Genomic DNA, 23,295 nt, shown 5'->3' on the forward strand with positions numbered 1-23,295 from the left:
ACATTCGAATAGGGGGATTCAAATTTTAATGAGTGAATTTTGAAACTGTGTACTTTATTACAATACACCATTTTCAGTGAATTGTGTGACAGAAATGACATCAGTAAGCACTGTTTATAAGTTATATATGAATTCCCTCAGATTCCTTTGCATGGGGATCCTTCACAGTTTATTCAGAGAGTGAGCCTAGTACAGAATTTTGGCTTCAGATCCCCTGCCGCAGAACTCTCTAAAACAAGAAAAATAAATGCTGGAACAAAAACAAATACACACGGGGTGCAGTACAACATCCAAGATGATGCAGGTTTAATTACAAATAAAAATCCTAAAATCAGGCCACTCTTCATGCACTGGATTAAGCATTATGTCTGCTGTATTTTCTGCATGTAATAGTATTTGCAACAGATGTAACGTCCCTGAACAAGTGTAGTTTAACCTTTAAACATTTAGCAAGTTGCGTGTTGCTTTCTACATGCTGCTGCTGTGTGTAATGCCAATAATCCAATCCCATGCTTGAAATCCTTCTAAACATTAACACTATCTCAATATAAAATCCACATATTTTATAAGCACACACAGCAAGTGAAGGGCACACCGTTTAATTTAAATTTTAAGAGCAAATGCCAAGGTTTATTGTTTGTTTAAATAGTTGTCCTTGAATGCAGGCATCTTACCTTTGTTATAGATTGCTTGCCGCATTCATTTTGTGTCCTGGATCATAGATTTTAGCAGACAGCCTAAAGAGTATATAGTGGGGGTCACAGTGGTGAAAGTCCAGGGATTTAGATATAATAATGGCTTAGGGGTAAACACATTTTACACATCATGCTAATATAAGAAGTACACAAAGAAGTCCTTATACAGTAGAACCCCAATTTTACATTCCCTGATTTTAAGTTTCCCCTCATTTTACATTGTTGTTTTGTGGTCCCACCTATATATTATGCAGAATACATTTCCCGGGATTTTACAGAATTCTTTTCTGGTCCCCTGAAAAACTTAAAATTGGGGTTCTACTGTAGTTTTAAATGGTGGGCAAAATGAATACTGGATGCATTCCAATTAAATACATTGGCTAACAGAATGTTTTTGGCCAATGGGCTGTGCAGAGTATAATGGACTATACAATCTGAACAGCAAGAAGAGGATAAACTGCATTTCTTCTCCTGCCACAGCACCATCCACTGACTGGCAGCAGATCACAAACCTGATGGATCCCTGAACTAACTAAATAGATATAGATTAAGAATGGCAGCCCACCATACACCAAAATACTGTTTCTGTACGGTTTTATTGATATGTATATGGCCTGCTTAAGATTGCACACATTATATTAAACACAACTTCTGATTTGGTCGGTTTGGGCGACCACAGTGGTGCAATATACCTTAAGTTAAGTTGGGAAATTTTTTTTTAAAAAAAACCCGTCCGTCAAGATCAACCCTTTAAGGAAGGCAAAAAACCCCATCTGAAGCCTCTTCAATTTGCCTCAAGGGGGGGATTATTTCCTCATTTCAAAATGGCAACTTGTATTATGGGGTATCTTCTATCTCCAGCTTATCTATCTGGGAATGAATAGATTTAAATGTTTTAGATTGCACAGTAACCTGAGGCAACTTTGGATTGAAGGAAGAGTAAACTAAAAATATGTAAAAGCATAAAATGTGAAGATCGCAAACAGCTGGCTAAAGAAACAATGGGATTTACAGAACATCTACTGTACTCCAGTATTGGGTCACTGACTTTCATATGAGTGGAATGGAACTAGTCTCCCATCATAGGGTCTGCCTAAAATGTTTCTTTTGCCCAACTTGAATAATGAGTAAACAGGAGTCCTGTAGGTTTACAGTAAGGTAGAATGGTCTTGTTCTGTTTGCAACAACACTACACCAATATCAATTAGCAGCTGCAGAGAGTCAAAATAATTAATTAAGCACTGTTTTATTTAAGCATTAGGTAGATGGTACAGAGATTTTAAGTACATTACAATTGATCAAGAGTTTAACAAAGATTTGAGACAAACTCCCCTCTCCCCAAGAGAACATCATTTTTTAGTTTTCAATTGTTTCTTTTGATGTGTACATAGTACCTAGGGATGATTCAGTATAGTGCAATATAATGGACTTTTCAATGTATAAACCCTTATGGAAAATGCTTTCCCAAACCGACTTTAACAGAATTCATCTTCCAACAGGTTGCATTTTACAGGCATGGGAATCATGTGACTTTGATAAAAGGCAGCCAAATACAATGTCTGTTTGGGATGTCATCACCATGACCATGCTCATACTCTGAAACCTGCTACAATTGCAGCCCATTGTTTAAGGGGTTTGCGTTATTTAGACAGCAAAAACATTAACTATGCAAAATATTGGTCCTCAAAAAGAAGCACTAGAAATATCCCAGAGGAGCAACAGAAAGCTTTAAAAAAAATGTATGCTTACAAAAAATAACAGATGGTACAACCCCTATATTATTGTTCTAAACACTATAAAAAGTGTTGATAAAGACATGGAATATAACTGAACTATATGCAAAAGGATATAGACAGTATTACAGAAAGACAGTGGGAATGTCAAAACAGTTCAAGAGGTCAGTTCAGAGCTAGGCAAGTTTTGGAAAGCCTTATCTAACTAAGGCTAACCAACAATTCATTTCCAATTGAATTACAAAATAACGAAGCCTAAGCATTTGAGCTGTCCCAGTAAGTCCCAATGTTCATCACATAAAGCTACCTAATCATGGTATAAAGGAAATCACCACACCAATTCACAAGGGAGAGTGCATGAGGTTACAGCACTGCCAAATACAGCATAGTTGTCACATGCACAATGTCACAGGTTTCCTTTTTAGACAGATGAAAAGGCATTCATTTCAAATGGGATGCAAACTGGAGCAGGATCTGAGCTGGGTTACAGCATATTGTTTACAGTTAGAAACAGCTAATGTTTTGCAGAGAACACTCCAGTTAAAGACAAAAAGGCCTGGATCATGTTAGATTTCATGAGGTTGATCTTTCCTGCATCAATTTATCCTATCACTAGCGTATCTCTACTGTTTTAATGAATGATGTTTCTGTAATAAGCCTAGCACCATCAGTGAAATACATTGAAAGGATATAAATCCACTCCAAAGAAATAACTTGAGCAGGTGCTAGCACCAAACTGTTGGATTTTGTAATAAAACCGTTTTTTTACAGTGAAAAAAAATACTACTCATGGCCCTGCAATACAGGCCTGATTGTATGAGGATTACCATGCAATTTAATTCTAAGACCAAAATTAGGGTGGCCGAAAACCTTGTCTGTGGTGAATTTTTGGAGATGCCTGTAAAAAACAGATGCGATGTGTACAACAATGTGCATTTTTACATGTGCTATTGAGTCTCATACAGTCTGTGTTTAACGCATCTACATGCACTTTAATTTCACAGCAAGAGTGGCATAGAATACCTACACACGGGAGAGAGCATTCATGCAAGTTATCTATCTCCTTGTTATAATAATGGATACAATTTAAACTCATACTAGGATTATATTTAGGGCTTCCAGCAACTACTAGGTGATGGATGTAGAAAGCATGGCCCCCGGTATCTAAAAAGCACCCACCACCTCTACCATTAGTTTTCTTTTTGCGTTTCTTCTTCATTACTTCTAATCAACTCTGCTGTGGCTGGATCTTGGCAAAACTGGTGAAAACAAAATTGTAGTCATTGAACTGCGCAAACTGCCGATCCACACGTCTAAAGCCTTCAATCTTCTGAGCACAACTGAATGTTGTACGACATTTAGAACTCTTTATTAAAAAAAAAAAAAAAAAACACACATGTAAGATTCCATTAGAAACGGCAGATCAGACTACATTTACCATTTCCAAGACAAGGTCCTGTTTCCCCCTAGTCCCATCATATAATATGTACGGTGTATACTAGTTTGACAGGCTCAGGCTGGTTGGTAGTTGCATTTTCTACAGTGGGAGACAACCAGAAACCAGAGCATGCAGCTCTTAAGTAATATAAGCACTAGGTGCCATTTGCACTGGTTTTTAAGGGATCTGAGAAGACAGCACAGTTGGCAATCATAGTGGGTTCAACCTTATCGCAAGTTATGCATGGTGTTCCCTCTTACTGTAAAAGGTCTTCCAGGAGGTAACAAGACTGGCCACAGGAGACCATGGCTGCTTCAGGCCGCATCTGAGTTGTGCCCTGTACACAGTTGATCCCGAGGTACCTGCAGCTAGAAAAACACTAGAATACTGCCTGTAGATTGAATTTTATTGGGGTGGTAACTTGATTGATACTGGTCAACCCTACCTACAAGGGAAGAAGTAGCTACGGTTTGTGCTGTCTAAAAGGACACTAGAAAAAGTTGATTTATAATAGGATCACTGCAGGAGCAATTAGGAAAATAATAGCCAGCTTTGAGCTTATCAAGTTGTAGGTATACAACTCAGAACAGGAATTGCATAAACAAATCAATGGCAGAAGTACCTTAAACCGAAAACAAAAGTTTTTTTTTGTCTAGATTTTCTTGCCCAGTGACAACTGAATTCTACTGCTGGTCGTTATCATATGTTTGAGAATGTTGGTTACACCACAGGACTTTTGATTCATAACCCACAAACTAAAACAAAACTTTTTGTATTAGAGTAGATATGACCGATTCTTTTAGAACCAAATTAGACATGCTTCTATTATTGCTACTCAATCAAGACTAATATTTTGTTATGTAAATCCATACCTGATTAACAAAGAGGGTGGTCACAAATTTCCTTGGCTTGAAAACATCCACAACTTTACTAATCAGATCATCGTAGGTTGTTAGAGATACATTTGTTTCAAAACTAACATATGAAAAGTCTGGTTCTGGAGTGATGTGAATAGTCCAGTAAGTTCCCTAAGAAGAAAATAGTGATCAGTTTTCGGAAAGGACTTTATACTGCTCAGTCACAAAGTTAAAAAATACATTTTTAAGGCACTACCTACCTACCTACCTCATTGCCAAGGCAAATGCTTTACCTTTCCCTCTGCATTAAGTCTTCCTGTTGCAACGGTTAACTAGAAAGGATACCCCCACTAGTTTTGATATAAGCTTGTTCAGTTGGGCATATGAAGAATAGGTGCACAAACATGTTAAAAAGTTTTTTGCTTTTTTTTTCCCTCTTTTTTTTTTTTAACACAGCCATACAATGACAATGTGCACATGCTGCAGGGATCAGCTATGACAATGTGCACATGCTGCAGGGATCAGCTCCCCATCGATCTCAAAGTCAGCCAACCCCTTCCATATAGTGTTCCAATGTAAAGTAGGGATGCACCAAATCTAGGATTCTGCCTTTTTCAGCAGGATTCAGATTCAACCGAATCCTTCTGCCTGGCCAAACCGAATCCTAATTTGCATATGGAAATTAGGGGCAGGGAGGGAAATCGCTTGACTTTTGTCACAAAACAATGAAGTAAAAAATGTTTTCCCCTTCCGACCACTAATTTGTATATGCAAATTAGGATTTGGATCGGTTCATTATTCGGCCGAATCTTTCGTGAAGGATTCGGGGGTTCGGCTGAATCCAAAATAGTGGATTTTTTGTGAAGTGATGGATTCGGGAACTTGAAGCATTTCTGCTTTCCACAGTAGATGGTGCACAGATTCTTTGAAAAGCAGAGGGATGTCAAGTCCCAAAATCTATCCAGACAAAGGAGGGATTTGAAAATGATCAAGTTAACATTGTCCCTTTCAATCTGCTGTATCAGATATGTCTGTGTAAAAAAATAAAACATTTTTATGAAAGTTAAGATAGTGTTTATGAAGTCTTACTGAATGAGCTCGTGTCAAAATGAGGGTACATTAAATACTGCCCATTCCACTCACTAATATGGATTTATTAATTTTTAACCAACCAAACTATGCTGTTGTTATGTCTGGGTAGGTAAAACACCATGGATTGATTGCCTTTAGCGAGAAAGAAAAAGGCAATGAAAATTTGAGTCAAAACTCAAGTTAATGGCAAAGAAATGCAAAATTATATACAGATGGGAAGATGGAGTAATGTAAAACTGTAAAACATATGACCAAAGATGAAGGAATGAAAGTTAAAAGCATGTGGTTTGTGATCATTTAAATTCAGAACCTAAACCGGCCAACGATGGAACTAAGAGCAAATGCAGCCATGTTTTACATTATGGCAAAAAGCTGCAAACAGGGAATCCTATACTCAAAAAGTAATGATCATCTTTTGGCACATGGTTGGTGGATTACCAAATTTAAAATGTTTGTAGACCAAACTGAAAAATGTTGCCATGCTTAAGTTTATGGAGCGTTGAGTAGGCTGGGCATCTTAGAAACCACTTGGAAGGCATAGCTGCAGATCATTGGAGAAAGTGACAATAAAACATGGGAACTTATATAATTATTCTGCAACACCAATGAATGTAATTATTCTTCAACACCAATGAATTTCAGAATCCAAAGTTTCACAGATCATTAGAAGCCTCAAGTGTGTTTTTAAGGTGAATTAAAGGTAAAATCACTGGGGGAATGCAAATTTGGTAGACAACCCAAAAGGGATTTCAATTGCTAAACTGCTTAATAGGGACAACACTCCAATTATTCAAACTCTGTATTGTTAAGGGGTAATTCTGCCATATTTTTGAAATTTACCAAACCTACTTGCTCTGCCCTGGGCAATTGCTTGTGCGGTACAGAAAGTCTCTTCAAATAATTTTGTACTGCCTGTGCACCAAGCTACAATAGGTACAGGGTATGCCTGAGAACAGTGTAGTAGATTGCAGAGCTCAGACGTACCACTCAGTACATTTTTTGTTTTGAAGAGGAGGATTGTCTGACCAGGAAAGCAGGCAAGTGATTAGCTAACAAACTGGCTACTCCCCTCCAGTGATTTTACTTGTTCTTCTTTACGCTCATTCAATTCAATACATAATTCAACAGAGCCTTCCCCTTGAAAATGCCAGGTATACGTCAGAATTAAAAATACACTACTTACATCTGATTTCATCCCATTCATTGAATAACCACAAGGGCTGAACATTGTAGCATCAATGACAGAACCTGTTATCAGGTCACGAATTCCACTCACCTAGGAGAAAAGAAACAATATTTACACTTCTTACCAAAACAGGTCAGCAAATAGCTACTACCTTAAAATAAATTAGAGGCAACCCCAAACGGAAAGTGGCAGAAATGGAGGACACCATGTCTGGTCCATCCAGGCTCCACTGTGCATGCTTCTGGTTGACTGTTGCCACGACTTAGGAGTGACATGGCTAGAAATGGTGGTCACCAAACTGGCTACACTGCCTTTTGAGTTTAGGCATGAAGTAGCAGGACAATTGTGGGGAGTTTGGTTTGTGTGCTGGAAGGGAGCATTTGCAAGTGTTCTCGTTTTACAATACGTATTAAGGTTTCATTATAGATGTAAGGTCATAAGACTGTTAAACTTACACGAGTGACATCATTTGCAGTAACACCCTCTTTCATGTAGAACTGGTCCATAACTTCTGGGTCAAGCTCACTCATTAGAATTTCCAATGTCTGATCTGGTTGACTGATAACATATTCATCTGGAATGTCCAGAGTATACAAATACCTATGAACAGGAAGACCAATAAAGTGAGACACTTCCATTTAAATGTACTTTCAATTTTAACAAATATTTTAAGCAAATACTTATAAAAGAATGTGGTTTAATTAGCAAAATCCTGCCCAGGCCCTCGGCCTACTGGAAATTCACATGATGCTCTTCTGAAGGTGCAAAATGTATTGCTTGAAAAATAAAGAAATCAGACATATTTCATCTTGAAGCACTCACTGCTTCCCAAGTAGAAAGAAAGAACATGACATTAAAGGGCTACACTAGGCCTCCTCAATAACATGGATTTGGCTACTTAAAACAGGAAGGAAAAAAAACTGCAATTGCCAAAGTTGCAATACCCCCTGCAACACCTCTATGAAATACAGATTATTCTTTTGGCTTAGAAGGTATTGCCCTAAAGCAGGGGTCAGCAACCTTTAATATCAAAAGAGCCATTTTGCCCCCTCTTCCACTAAAGAAAAATAGTCTGGAGCTGCAAAACATAACACAGCTTATAAACTTTAAAAGTTTTAACCTTTTTTAATTGTAACTGTTACAACAACAGAATACAACAAACAGAAGTGCAGTGTTCATGTGTAAGCCTACTTTGAAATAAATTAAACGCTGAATAGCCCTATTAAATGCTAATGTTCTCATATGTTTAATGTGACTTCTGTTTCTGAAGCTCCATGCTGAATCATCTTGATGCGGTTCAATCTTGCCTGTCACTCCTGGGACGTCTATACAGCCCTCACACATGATGGCGGCTTCCTGAGTGTGCGACAGCGGTAAGCTAACCGTTAGGTTACCACGGTCACACACTCAAGAAGCCGTCAGCAAGTGCGAGGGCAGTATAGATGATGTGACAGGCAAAGCCACAAGACCGAGCCACAGCAAGCAGGATGAAAAGTCGCATGAGGCTCCGGAGCTGCGGGTTGCCTACCCCTGCTCTACAGCTTCTCTTTACTTTAGAATGATAAATGTGTCCTTTACACACTCAGGACAACTGAAATAAAACCTGTTAATTTTTTTTTTTTTTTTTTTAAAAGATGTATTTTATGCTACTTTTATTAGGATGACACATTTTGTGACCATTCCTGCAGTATGACAAACCAAATCATTTTCCACTGCTGGGAATGGGATTGATTAATATTATGACAAATAAGTAGCAGGTGATTTCTTAGAATTTATTAAATTGATAGCTTGTGCAGTTTACTTTGGGAATTTTGCTAAAGTTGCTACACCTGGTGAACAAATAGTTCTAATTGACTTTCATTACTCATTGGTTTAAGTAGAGAACACTTACCAGCAATCAGAATTTATTCGCCCCATGCAATATGCTGCTCCATCTGTAGAGAATAATCAGAAGTGTTAATAAAAGCTGTATTTCTCTGTCAAACACTAGATGGTTTATCATAATGGAAACACAGCACTAAATGGTGTATATTCAAGGAAACTGGTCTACGGTGTTTGGGCACATTTCCATTATAATGAATAACATACCTCTAATATAAAATGACTTAAAGCAGACAATTAGTAAAGAAAAAATACATTTATGGCATGTGAGAGCCTGCATCCAGAATCATTGTGTCTTCCCAAGTGCAGGTAATTACATTAACCGCTAAATTAGGCTGTTACATTAAATTTGCAATTTACTTACTGGGAAAAATTTGATTTAGGAATTCAACTTCTTCGTGGAAATTCCGATGCGGGTATTCTTGATGGTTTGGTTTCATAAAATTCTTGCGGGAATAAAAAAAGTTCTGGAACACAGGAATATATTGGCAAATTAAATTTCTTAACTTAAGCTCCTACTAAGGCTTCCAAACAAAATGCTCTAAGAAGAATTTCGATTTGAAGAGACGGCACAAATGTGCTCTCTCTTCTTATTGGCAATGCAAAGTTATACATGTAGGACAGAACTAAAGATTGATGACTTAACCCACTCCCTGCCAATAATGTGAGTTTTAAGTAGTCAGCGATAAGGTTATGCCTTTAGTGGAACATTCACTGCTTAGTTGCACAGAGACCACATTAGTGGTAAGATGAAAATGAAATAGTTTAAACTTCAAAACTACTCAGGAACTAGATATTAAAAGCCAGTACTCAACCTGCTATGCAGCACAAAATTTAATATATAATTTTAATCTGCAGGTAAGGACATTTAATTCTATTTTCAACATTACATCATATCACCCTACATAACTACTTTTGGAATGAAATATAGAATGTACACAAGTTATACTTTCAATAGCTTTTTATATTCGTATTTGGGGAATCAACTTCATGACTTCCCAAGCATGGGGTGTAAGGAATCATGCAGTACTTCAAAAACACACAATTTACACAAGAAAACAGGAGAACTGCATCAGGAATCAGGAAAGGAAACCAAATGTATAAAAAAAAATGTATAAATTCAAGAAAGAATTTATGTAAAGAGTTCCTTACGTACTTGGATGCCATCAAACCCGCAATACTCTCTGGCGAGCTCTAACAGGGGAACCAGTGCTTGCAGTAAGAGGGTGGTACCACATGTCTTCAAAATGAAACGTCTCTTGGAGACAAACATGCTACTCTCACTGTAAGAAAAATCAGTAGGAACATTGATGCACATTCTTCACATCTTCAAAAACATAACTGCCTCAGTGTTAAGAGCGCACAAAGCTGAACCTTGGCTTCACTCTGCAGAAAAAAAAAACTGGCAGAGAGAAGCCAACGTGCTCCCATCTGCTCTGTCATTTCTCTGCAATAACAGGCACTGCGCCGGTCTGTGTGCAAATACACGAAAGTGAATTTTGGCACGAAAATGCAAAAACATGCATTTTCTTACAGGAGATCTTACAGTGCAGTTGCCCAACTTTAAGTTGTAAGACACATTAGGGAAAGATTGGATGTGAATAAACAATCTACACTGAGGTGTGTACAGGTGTGGAAATTCAAATTTTGGAAAGATCCTTATCTGGAACCCCCTGGACCGGTTATCCAGAATGCCAGGGAACTGAGGGGTTTCCGGATAATGGATCTTTCCATAATTTGAATTTTCACACCTGTACACACCTCAAAGTGTAGATTGTTAAAAATAATTTTAAAATTAATAAACCCCAATAGGAATGTTTTGCCTCCAATAAGGATAAATTGTATTTTCATTAGGATCAAGTACAATGTATCGTATTGTTATTGCAGAGAAAAGGGAAAATGTTTAAACATTTGAGTGATTATGATGATAATGGAGTCTATGGGAGATGGCCTAGCCATAAGTCAGTACTTTCTGGATAACCGGTTTCTGGACAATGGATCCCATACCTGTACTATGAATATCAAAGAAATAGAAAAGAAACAAACCAAAAAGCATCTATATCACAAATGTACTTTTAGTATTCTTGTTAAAAGGAATAGTGTATGTCTGGACTTCTGTGGTTGCCAAGCCTAGGATGTGCGCAGGGCGACCACATCATTAACATCAGCAGTATCAATAGCAGTAACTTAAGAGACACAGTCATGGTAATCATAACGTGGTTTTATTTATAATGCATGGTCAAATGTATGCCTGATGGTACTAATATGCCTTTTTCTTTTGTTTTGTTTCCTGTAAATTTCCCGGTTACATTTAATAATAAAACTTCCTTGAGCAAAAAAAAAAAAAAAAAAAAAAAGGAATAGTGTAGTTCTATTATGCTTGTGAGAACATACCTGAGTACATAAGCTTCCTGCTTGTCAGTTTTCGTCACACTTATGATCAAACAATGCACATTCTCCAAAAGTTTGTCCCACTCAAACCTATGGGATAAAAGTCAAAACTTAATATTTAGAATATGAACAGCAGTTTTGGTTCCTAGAACATAATTAAATATTCAAATTATAACTTCAAACACTTTAATCTGGACAAATGTAAATGTCCCTATTAACTTGTTTTTGACAGGAGAACAGGGAACTTGAAGGAATATATTTAAAAATACTCATGTTCAAAAAAAAAAACCTAGAACCTTTACTCTGACATGTATCTCTTGCTTCTCTTAAAGATTTTCTTTAAGCTTATGAGAAATCACGCTGTATGTAAATGGTAGTTAATTAGAAGTGGCTTCTGCTACTCTTCAAACCAAGTCTAAGCATGCTGCAAAAAGCAACCGGTCTTCAGTGTGTCTCAACCATGTTAATAGACAAGTTACAAAGAAATGTGTAATACAGGACTTTATACAAGCTTTACACAATTTAGGACAGAAGCATATACAGGCATTTATGTGTAGGAGAAGGGATGGGTGTGTACTGATGAATAATCAGGGAGATTTAAGGGTATAATTGAGCACCGACTGTATCCATGGGCCCTTGACTTTCCAAAGGTTCCAGGTTATCTATAATTCCAGTAAGTTCACTATAATCAAAATGTAATCAAATCTGAATTTAGACACTTTGATATCAAACTTTTAGGTTTTCCAAGCTTCTGCTTTGCCACAGATAATATATACCTAATTAATGAGTGTACATATTTGATGCCTCCTGCAAACTTTATGCAACAGGAACTTTACTGGGAATTACATTCCACTTGTAATCATAATATATACTCTATAGTCAAGAATCTTACAGCTTTTGGGGACTGCCACCAAACATGGATATAAACTCACTCTGCCCACAGCCTCTGTGGGTTAAAAGGATAAACATTGTGTCAACTGCTCTGGTACCACCACTTTTAAGTTCTTTTTAATTCCAGGTTGGAACACAAAAAAAATGTGGAAAATTGCATGGAACGGCCCAACACACTACACTCTACTACATCTCACAAGCTGCTTGTGCTCCATTATAGATCTGCAAACCTAAGCAACTTAAGTTTCTGGTACTATCAACCTTAGACTAGAAATTTCCAACACTCTAGTATTTGAGCAATGATGAGGCAACACATTAACATAGGAATTACGATTACTGTTTTTAGGCACCACAGCAAAACTGCCTGCATATATATATATACACACAATATTAGCCATCCTTTCCAGTGAAACCGCAATAAACTTCCCAAATCAATTCTTTATGGTAAAATAAATGGATTTGTACCATGTAATAGTCTTAAAAATGATTAACTCATGGCTTAAATAAAAACTGATAATTCATTGTTTTAAACTAGTCACGCCAAGCCAAACATACAAACCCACATCAACCAAAATATACTGGGATGTAATAATGTAAAAGTGGTTTTATTTATGAGAACTGAACTTTGTGGTCTTTACAAATGCCATTTACAGGACATTCGTATACTGGTCCATGACTAAGATTCAGAAAACACATGTTTACCATTTTAAACCACTAATTCAGTTTTAGTATGTTATAGAATGGCCAATTCTAAGCAATATTTAAATCTGTCAATTATTTATTTTTATAGTTTTTGAATTGTCTTCTTTTGACTCTATACAAATATATAGTTTTTGCTCCTTTTTATCACTCAACTTCATATTCAGACCCTCTCCTATTCAAATTCCAGTCTTATTCAAATCAGAGCATGGTTGCTAGGGGAATTTGGACCCTAGCAATCAGATTGCTGAAATTTCAAACTGGAGAGCTACTGAATAAAAAGCTAATTAACTCAGACCACAAATAAAAAGTTAGATTTTTGTACTTACCGTTAAATCCTTTTCTCTCATCCTACATTGGGGGACACGGGCACCATGAGGATGAAGATCCTGCAGCTTGGAGAGCGGGACACTAACATGTTAAAAGTGACTCCTCCTCCTCCTCTTGCTCTGGGCTTCATCCCCTGCCTCTTCCTTCAGTTTCTCACAGAAGGAGTAGATAACCCAGATGACCCAACGGAGACGGAGTCCCTCCACCTCTTAAACTGAAAACCAAGACAAAATTTCAACCATATAACAAATGGTTCAAAATGACCAACACGCTGAAATGAACAGGGAGGGAACGCCTGTGTCCCCAATGTAGGATGAGAGAAAAGAATTTAACGGTAAGTACAAAAATCTTCCTCTCACCTATATTGGGGGGACACAGGCACCATGGGGATGTCCCAAAGCTACCACTGAGGGTGGGAACTGTTCCCCCTTAACAGGTGTTCAGATTAGTACTGTCTGTAACACCTTCCTCCCAAAGCTGGCTTCTGCTGATGCCAGTGTGTGCAACCTGTAGAAGCGCGTGAAGGCATGCAAGGAGGACCAAGTGGCGGCTCGACACACTTGTTCAGCTGATGCCTAATGTCGAACAGCCCATGAAGTGCTGGCTGAACGTGTAGAATGGGCTCGAACCCTGAAGGGAGGTGCCTTGCCCTTTACTGCATAGGCTCTGGTGATGGTGGACCGAATCCACTTAGCAATGGTTGTTTTGGCGGCCTTCATTCCCTTCTTAGGACCGTCTGTGAGAATGAACAGCCATTCTGTCTTACTGATCTTCTTTGTCACTTTCAAGTAGGGATGCACCGAATCCAGGATTCGGTTCGGGATTCGGCCTTTTTCAGCAGGATTCTGCCAAATCATTCTGCCTGGCAGAACCCTAATTTGCATATGCAAATTAGGGTTCGGATTCGGCGGAATCTTTCCCGAAGGATTCGGGGTTTCGGCCGAATCCAAAATAGTGGATTCAGCGCATTCCTACTTTCAAGTAGGTCGTGATGGCTTGAGCAACATCCAACTTGTAGTGTCTCTGCTCTAGAGTTTTTCGGTTCTGGACAGAGAGATGGAACCACTAAAGGTGGCCATAGACACACAGATCCTATTGTACGAATCGAGGATTCGTACGATTTTCGGATCGTGTATGGCGTGTGCCGATATCCTTCGTCCGGCGGAGATCGGACGTTTGGTCGATCAATCAGGTTTGATTTTGACCCGACCGATCCCGCCGGAACCCAGGGCACATCGTAATCGGATCGTTCGGCCATGCAGCCGAACAATCAGATTACACCCGATATAGCCATGTTTGTTAATGGCATATCAGGGAAAGATCCGCTCGTTTGGCGATGTTGCCAAACGAGCAGATCTTTGCATCTATGGCCACCTTTAGTCCTGATTTAGGCGGAATTCAGAGACTACTTTCGGAAGGAAATCTGGTGTTGGTCTTAGTACCACCTTGTTCTGATGTATGATGGTGAAGGGAGCCTTGCATGCCCAAGGCTGCCAGTTCGGAACTCTGCGTGCTGATGTAATTGCCAACAGGAAAACTACCTTCTCTGTAAGGGTGGACAGCGGAATAGACTAAGGATTCATAGGGGTCCTCCTGTAGTACTGAAAACACGAGGTTAAGGTCCCATGGAGGCACTGGATCTCTATACCGTGGGGTCTTTATATTGCTGTTCAGTGCCATCCTCTTCTGGAAGAGAATGGAGAGTGCAGATACCTGAACCTTCAGAGAACTTAAGGGCTAGTCCTTTTGCTATACCTTCCTGTAAGGATAGCATTTCCCTCTCCTTGACCCTTCTTTGGCCTAGGCCCCTAGATCCGCAACATCCGATAAAAGTCTTCCACACCCTGTAGTAACTCTTTGCCGAAACTGGCTTGTGGTCCCGTAGCATGGTAGGAATCGCTTCAGGAGGGGCTTCAGCTGCCTCCAGTACAAAGGCTTCAAGAGCCACGCCATTAAATCCCACATGTGTAAATTCTGGTGGACCATTGGCCCTTGCGTAAGTAGGTCTTCTCTGAGGGGTAGGTGAAATGATTCGTCTGTCACCAACTCTAGGAGATCTGCAAACCAGGCTCTCGGGGGCCAATATGGGGCCACTAGGATGATTTGAGTCTTTTCCCCTTATCTTCTTTATGACTCTTGGAAGGAGTGTGGAAGGAGTGCTAGGAGAGGAAAGATATAGGCTAGGGAGAATTTCCAGCTGATCACGAGGGCATCTACTGCCCAAGCTTGTGGATCAACGCTTCTTGCTATGAATCTTGGGACCTTGTGAGTGTATCTGGAGGCCATTAAGTCCACTTACGGGTTGCCCCATTTGTTTACAATTTGCTGGAACACTTCGGAGTGTAGACTCCACTCGCCTTGATCTATCGTCTCCCTGCTTAGATAGTCTGCCATCCAGTTGTCTACACCTGGCAGATATACAGCGGAGATTGCCGGAATGTTTTCTGCCCAGGTTAGTATCTTCTGTGCCTCTGCTAAGGCGGCCTGACTTCTGGTGCCTCCTTGATGATTTATGTAGGCCACCGCTGTCATGTTGTCTGACTGTACTCTTACTGGCCTACCCTGTAGAACTGCTGTCAAGTGTTGTAGTAAATAAAAAATTGCGTAAAGTTAGGATATTTATCGGGAGAAGCTGCTCCGTCTGGCTCCAAATGCCTTGGACCGTTCTCTGCTCTAGCACTCCTCCCCAACCTCTTAGGCTTGCCTCAGTTGTGATCACTGTCCAAGTGTGATTGGGGAAGAGCTTTCCTGACATTCGGTAGGGATGGAGCCACCAGATGAGGGAACTTTTGACCTCCTCCGAGATAGTTACCCTTCTGTCTAGGTTCTCCTGATCCTTCCTTTGATATTGGAATTATTTGATTACTGTCATGAATTCTTGACTCTACATGGACATTACTACCGATTGTACTAATTCCATCTTGAAATGACGTGTTCTTACAGTAAGATTGAGGGCTTTTGGGTCCAGTACAGGTCTGTAAGAGCCATGCTTTTTGGGGACGATGAAAAGGTTTGAATAGAAACCCCTTCTCTTGTCTGTTTGTGGAACTGGTTGTAGGACTCCAGACTTTGCGAGATCCTGGACAATCTTAGGAACGCTTGTCTTGTGTGTTCCCCCTTGGGTAGACGACATATGAAAAATATATGAGGTGGGATTCGTGACAATTCTATCAAATATCCGTGGGATATTACTTGGAGAACCCACTGGTCTGTTACTTGACTCTGCCACACCTCCTGAAAGGTTGTTAGGTGGCCGCCTAAGGGAATCCCCCCAGGGGTGGGCACACCTTCAGGTGGAGGAGGGTTTGTCCTGGGAGGACTTGGTAGACGTCTTGGAGGAATTCCAGGGGGATCCCTGCTTGTTGTGGTACCTTGGGTGTGAACCCATATTGTTTCTTTCAGTCTGTGTTTTGGTTCTATGGCCTTGACGAAAAAAGGGTCGTCTCTTGAAGGGAGGTCTTTTGGGCTTACTCTGAGGAAGTAAGGTGCTCTCTCCCCGTTGCCTGAGAAATCATCTTATCCAGTTCCACCCGAATAGTAGTTTGCCCTGGAATGGTAAACTGACGAGGGACCTCTTTGATGTTAGATCAGACGCCCAGGTCTTGAGCCAGAGAAAGCGACGGGCCGCAATGGATTGTGCCGATGCCTTGCCAACAGTTTAGCGGCATCTAGAGATGCATCACAAATCTAAGCTGTAGCATCCGCTACCTGGGAAAGTAGGAGATCTGTGGTAGGGTCTTCTGAACCTATCAGCTGCACCACCTGCTCGACCCAGACTTCCATGGCCTTAGCCACCCATGCAATTGCAAACATTGGTCTGAATGCTGTGAAGATTGCCTTATAAAAACCCTCTAATCTCTTATCAATTGGGTCCTTGAAGGCAGTCGCATCTGCTACCGGTATTGTAGTGTTCTTGGACAGCCTGGAAACTGGGGGGTCCACTAGAGGAGGAGAAGCCCAGAGATCAATACACTCCTGTGGAAAGGGATAAGCCTGTGTAAAGCGCTTGGAAACTTGTACCCTATGGTCGGGGTTCTTCCACTGAGATTTAATGATCTCCTCAAGTTGATCATATGCTGGAAAAACGCATGAGGTTCTCTTTTGTCTCTTGAAAATATTCTTTCCTGTCTCGGAAGCCGAGGTTGATTCCTCGATGTTTAGGGTCTTAAGGACTGCTTGTATTAGGCCCTCTACTTCTCCCTGTGTTCTAGGAGTTTCAGTATCTGGGTCAGGTTCCTGTTCCCTCCTCATCTGAAGAAGGGTTGGTGCCACCCGTGGCTTCTGGAGGGGAATCGGGGGGGCGCTTGGTAGCAGTAGTGCCCTTGCTCTGAGTTGGTCCTGGGGCAGATAAGACGTTCTAGAACTCTGTCTAGGTTCTCGGGAATGCAGGCTTAATTATGCAGGCCAGCAAGTGAGAGAGCACGCACTAATTCGGAGTCAGATGTACCTAGTGATGAAGAGGCCATGCTGCTCCCAGCAGAGAAAGTGTGTGTGTCAGTAGGGGTAGTTGGTCTACATGCTGTACACACTGGGTCAACAGAGGCCGTGAGGAATTTTGCTTTGCAGCTTGTACAGGCAAGGTAAGACACCCTGGGTGTTGGCAGTGCAGCTGCTGATGCCTTGGCTATGACAGCCTCATCTGCTCGGTCAGACATGAGTGACCTATCCCTTCTAGGGTGCCCTGTATGTGGGTGGAGGCAGGGGATGTAGAAGGTTAAGATTGTGCCTTGCGCTGTCTGTGTCTGAAAGACAGAGAGAGGTGGCACGTTACCCTTGTGAAGGGGGAAGTAATGCATAGCAGTACTGGGTTACCACTTATATAAGAAAGGACTTGCCTTAATCCGGATATTTCTGCCTGTGGTAAGAACCATCACAAGAGACAACCCGCGACGCAACCGCTGATGCAGAAGAGAGCGTGCGAAGGAGCACAAGTGCTTCTAAAATGGCAGCGATTGGCAGGGCTGAACTGCGTGCGGAGGAAACGCTGGAAGTAGTGATAAGGGCCCGCAGAGGGGCCTAACTGTCTTCCTTGCCTGCCGGTTCTGTCAGTAGGGTGATATCCAGCGAGTGGGAACCCCCTAAGTAAGTAGTGACAGTGGCCGGTAGGAAGCGGCAGCCTCGCAATGCGGTGGGAGAGAGAGGCGAAATATAAAATGAGGGCAGGTAGGCACCCTAATATGGCCTTACTCACACGGCGGTGTCCTACCCGCTTAGCCAGTCTTGTGCCCTGGGTAGAAGCTTCCCTGTAATTCTTAGGCTGGTGCAGACCTCCATAGAGCAGGAACTTAACAGCCCTGGGAAGAGTGGAGCTTGCCTGCAGTTCTCGGGAGAGGGGCAAGGCAGAAGAGCAAGTTGTATTAGGTGCAATACCTAGCTGGCTAAGGGGCACTGGAGTCCTACAGCCCTCTGTCCCCAGTGTGGCATTACCTGAACTGAAGTCCCTAGATCAATTGCTCCATCCACCATCTATGTCTTGTCTCCTTCTGAGAACACTAAAAGAAACTGAATAATGAAGGCGGAGGCAGGGAGCAGGAGGAGGAGTCACTTTTAACATGTTAGTGCCTGCTCTCCAAGGTGCAGGATCTTCATCCCCATGGTGCCAGTGTCCCCCAATACAGGTGAGAGAAAATGAAAACGAATTGCAAATTATCTCAGAATACCACTCTCCATATCATACTAAAAATTCTCAGTAAAAAAAAAATAAAAAAAATAAAAACCTTAGCCATAATTGTGCTTTGAGGAAATCTGTTACTACTAATTATATTGTTACAATATTTCTGCAAACCATAAGCTTAGTTGAATACAAAATTTATATTGTAATAAAGCCAGGTTTACGAATAGGCAATTAACTACATAACACAATTAATTCATTTATTACTTATACATCAATCATCCATCCTTATATCACTTCATTTTTTGCAGGATAAGTTGCATTAAAGCAACATAAAACATTACAGCAATAGCTTGCAAGCTTGAACGATTCCAGAGAAATTACAAGTAGGACTTGTTTTTTAGTTCTACGGAAGGGTTAAACTTGAGATCTGCAAGGGGGCACATTCCTGAGATTAACATAACCAAAGCCTAAGTTGATTGGCTGCTTGAATATGACAAAGTAATAGGGTGGAGCTATGAAGGAGCACTCACGTGTATCTGCAGTAGGCACACACTTGCAAGAATGGTTTCACGTGTAAAAGGCAAGAACAAAGCCTTAGTTCCCCTTTATGTTTTAATGCCACGTACATGTTTTACATTTTGCAATTCAATGGGAGACATAAAAGATAATGTACAATGGCTCATCCTAAGCATGCATTTAATTAGGAGGGAATATTAAGTGCAAATATAAAGTTCATTGTAATCCTGAGATCTGAAAATGTCAGTTGGTATACAACACGTACATTGCAGCATGAAACCTGGTGAATTATAAGTTAGGTTTCCATTTTTCTTACACCATGTCAGAGTTTTTCTACGCCTAGTCAACACTCGGGTGTGTGTGGCTATCTGCAACCTTGCATTCTATAGATCAAATCAAGTCTTAATAGGTTGATGGAGGAGAAAAAAAAAAATCAATAAGAGAAGCTCACCCCACAGTTACTGCAGAGGTAATATATCTTCCCTTGTAACTACCCACCAGGAGCACTGCGACACAAAATAAAGTCACTCCCACATTTTTCAATAAATGAACTAAAAACAAGTTTCAAATGCACATCCAAAGATTGATATGGATAATTTATTCAACCTTTAAAATTAGAGATTTGTTAAGGACAGCAGTAACTAATGATTTTTTAAAAATGTAATATTAGTGCATATATAACAAATCCTATTTTTTGAGCCTGAGCTTTGTCACCCTGTCTGAAGATATATAAATACACAAGGTACCAAGTTACCTATACATTGTACCCTTATAAGGCCACATAAAAGAGGGACGCCATTTGGCAATGTGTGCAGACCAGGAACAGGCTCTGACCCTGAAACTCTCACTGTGCTAATAACAGGACCTGCAGCCCCACCCTCCCCACACATTTAGGACACATCAGGATTTTAACCTGAGCTGAAAGACTTCGCCATATGTCAAACTACTGACAGATTACAACACAAAACAGTCATCTTTTTGCACATTGTTAATTAAAATTACCTTGCTTATGAGATTAATATAGACTGTCGAGAAAGCCACTAAAATAGTATTAAGTTAACTGAAGATGTCGAATAGAGAGAGAAATATACAGAATACAATTTCTGGGGGTTATGCTTTTTTAGATAAAAAGAAGCCACTTAAACCCTTTAAGTCAGATTTTAGCCTGTTCATTTTATGGAAATGGACAATAGCACTCAGCCAATGAGCATGGACGTTTGGATAGTTATAAATGCAGGAATTCCTCTGGGGGTCATTGGTGGGAACGGTTTTAGGATGACAGATGCAATTCTTATAGGGCGTCCTTTGGAGCAGGGGTCCCCAACCGCGGGGCCGCAGACACTGCTGAACTGGGCCACTAAACCCAGCCCTCAATTAACATAGTGCGCCGAATTTAATGCAGGTGCACCCAAATCGGACAACCCCAGTCTTTGCAAAAAGTCTTTGGCACCTGTCCCCAGTCCAAAAACGGTCGGGGACAACCACTTTGAAGGACTGTAGGTAGGGTTGCCACCTGGCCGGTATTTTACCAGCCTGGCCGGTAAAAATGATGGTTGATCCCAATGTTATGAATAGGGAAAAAAAGATAAATATGTAAGAAGGCTGGTAAATTTTTTCCAGAAAAGGTGTCAACCCTAAGTGTAGGCCTAGTCCTTTATTTGTTGGTACAACACTGGGGTAATTGCAACTGAGAAGCTACTAATTAAACCTAAAAAGTCAAGGGTTGAATGTACCAACAGCAGTGCCCGAGGCCAAACAGGGAGGGCTGAAGGTAAGGCAAGTGCATAGGGGAACACAAAATGGAAGCTCGAAGGCTTTGCCTCATGCTCCAGTCTAAAAGGAATGGAAGGGGGGGGGGGGTTAACAACTGACGGCGCCTCCCATCCCCTGACACAGCACGTTAGCCTGACTGCTGTGAGCACATGGGAAGCTAACTAACCCTCCTAGTTAGAACCCTGTTGCAACCACAGAATTAATAGAAATAAGGGGCAGAATTGAGTAGGCCTAAAGCAACGGGAGGCAGCACAAATGCGCAGCTCTATCCTATGGTAGTGCAGGAAGCTCCGGCTGGATTAGCTCCACAGCAAAATGGATGAATGACCTTGAACCGAATCTATAAAATGTATAGGGAAAAAATTTGAGGCACTACTTTACATGAGAGGAAAGGGCTGAGCCTGGCCAGCAACAAGTACGCAGCGGTAACATACACGTAATAGAACATCTAATATTCCTGAGCAAATGTCAGTTTGTACTGAATCCCCCGCCCCGTTACCTTGGGATGTCACGGAGGTCCCCGGATCCTTTGCTCACGTCCTGTTGGCTAAACCACAACTCCAGCAGCTTCTCGGTTCCCTCAAAGAAGTGCGCGGCGCTCTCCTCCATCTTCATCTTGTCGCCCGCCTCTCTCTCTCTCTCTCTCTCTCCTCGGGCAGCCGGAGACCCACCGACAACGCAGAAAATAACTTCAAACGGAAAAAAATAACTACCTGCTGATAATTTCCTTCTCGGTTCTTTTTTTTTTTTTTCTGGTCCGTTACTTAAATAGAATTCTTAGCTTCTAATTAGATTTGAAATTCAGCCTGTAAATATTTTACGCCGATAATTGCTTTATTGAAGGTGACGTTCGGATATTATCGTTGTTGTTTACGATGGATAGTTAAATTCTCCGCTAAAGTCTATTTTTTTTTTCCCTGTTTTATTCCCCGTTACAGAGAACGCGGTTGAGCGAGCGCTAGCTAATATCGCCGGCCATACTGTGTAAAGCGACGAATAGCAGCCTGGAGACGTATTTTATACCCGGCGCGTCAGTGGGACTGACGTAACCCTTATCGGATTGGTTAATATGGCCCCGCAGTCCCTCAGCCTATACACGTGCGGCTAGCGTGCAATCGATTGGCTCCTGCCAATGTATATCAAATTATTTCCCACCCCTTCTTCACGATCAGTCAGTGGAGTGCAAAAGGCAGCAGAGTGAGTAGTTATAGGGCGGTGACTGTCACTTACTGCAGGTCAGTAATAGAGATGATGGGAAGATTAATGTTTTTTTAGTGCTGGTCTGCGGCGTTATTTTGTCTTCTCTCCAGTATGAGGCAGTCGTGACAAGTCACCTAGATAAGCGGATTGATATAAACAATTTGCCTTCAACATTCTGGCTTATTAAATAAGAGTGATGAGCGCAATATCATTGTGGCTTATCAAACACACGGTTTCTGTCTGTTGCCTCAGTCATGATATCCTATTACATTATTGACTCCCAGAAATGCAGCTCCTAAAGTGCTGAACTGATAATGGGCCACCAAAATGTATGATCAGAGAGCCCATTGTTTTTTTTCATGTATTTGACATTTGGAACCAGGTCCAGACTGAGAATTAAAATAGGCCCTGGCATTTCAGGTAGACAGAGTCTCAATCGAATCAGCCCCCACCAGCCCACTAAATACTGACTTTCTATTGCACCTAATAGCAGCCCCTCTGCTGGCATTTGCCAGAGCCTAGTCGGGGCCTGTTTGGAACCCAGTTTTTCCTCAACTCAGCATCTGTCAAAACCTGTTCACAACTAGACAAGACTTTTTGTAATTATGCCCCCTTTTTAATGCTGAGATGCCAACCTGGTTTTATGCTCCAGGTCTTGACCACGTTCTGATCATGCCACCGCCCCCCCCAATCTTTTGTCTGAAACTTTTCGGTCTTGCTGTTCCTAGGGTTGCAGCCTGGCCTTATGTGGCATAACATGTAAATCACCAGTAATGTACTTACCGGCAAATTTGTAAGACCCTGTGAATCCTTCCCCTACCTGACCAAGCTGCCCGATCAAGTCCAGGCAGTTTTTTCGAAGCATCTGCCACAACCAGTTTCGGTTCACATCTGGACAAATGGCAATACTTTAAAGGAGAAGGAAAGGTACCAAATCAGTTTATTGTCAATAGATTAGCCACAATAGTGCAAGCTATAACACTATTTATTCTGTAGAAT

General features: G+C 41.0%; 1 protein-coding gene across 3 annotated transcripts; it reads right to left on the reverse strand.

Moving 5' to 3' along the window:
- Nucleotides 1-1,922: 1,922 nt before the first annotated feature.
- Nucleotides 1,923-22,092, reverse strand: amd1.L (adenosylmethionine decarboxylase 1 L homeolog). Of its 3 annotated transcripts, XR_001935612.2 has the most exons (10): nucleotides 21,596-22,092; nucleotides 11,277-11,363; nucleotides 10,039-10,165; nucleotides 9,247-9,349; nucleotides 8,893-8,935; nucleotides 7,457-7,601; nucleotides 6,999-7,091; nucleotides 4,739-4,894; nucleotides 4,127-4,234; nucleotides 3,652-3,794 (listed from the first exon to the last, which is right to left on the reverse strand). XR_001935612.2 is itself a non-coding variant. In XM_041562083.1 (9 exons), exons 1-9 carry the CDS (start codon nucleotides 21,709-21,711, stop codon nucleotides 4,181-4,183), a joined length of 924 nt encoding a protein of 307 aa, XP_041418017.1. In that variant the 5' UTR covers nucleotides 21,712-22,092; the 3' UTR covers nucleotides 1,923-4,180.
- Between the last annotated feature and the right edge of the window lie 1,203 nt (nucleotides 22,093-23,295).

The sequence above is a fragment of the Xenopus laevis genome, chromosome 5L (assembly GCF_017654675.1).
Source record: "Xenopus laevis strain J_2021 chromosome 5L, Xenopus_laevis_v10.1, whole genome shotgun sequence".
NCBI classification, from domain to species: domain Eukaryota; kingdom Metazoa; phylum Chordata; class Amphibia; order Anura; family Pipidae; genus Xenopus; species Xenopus laevis.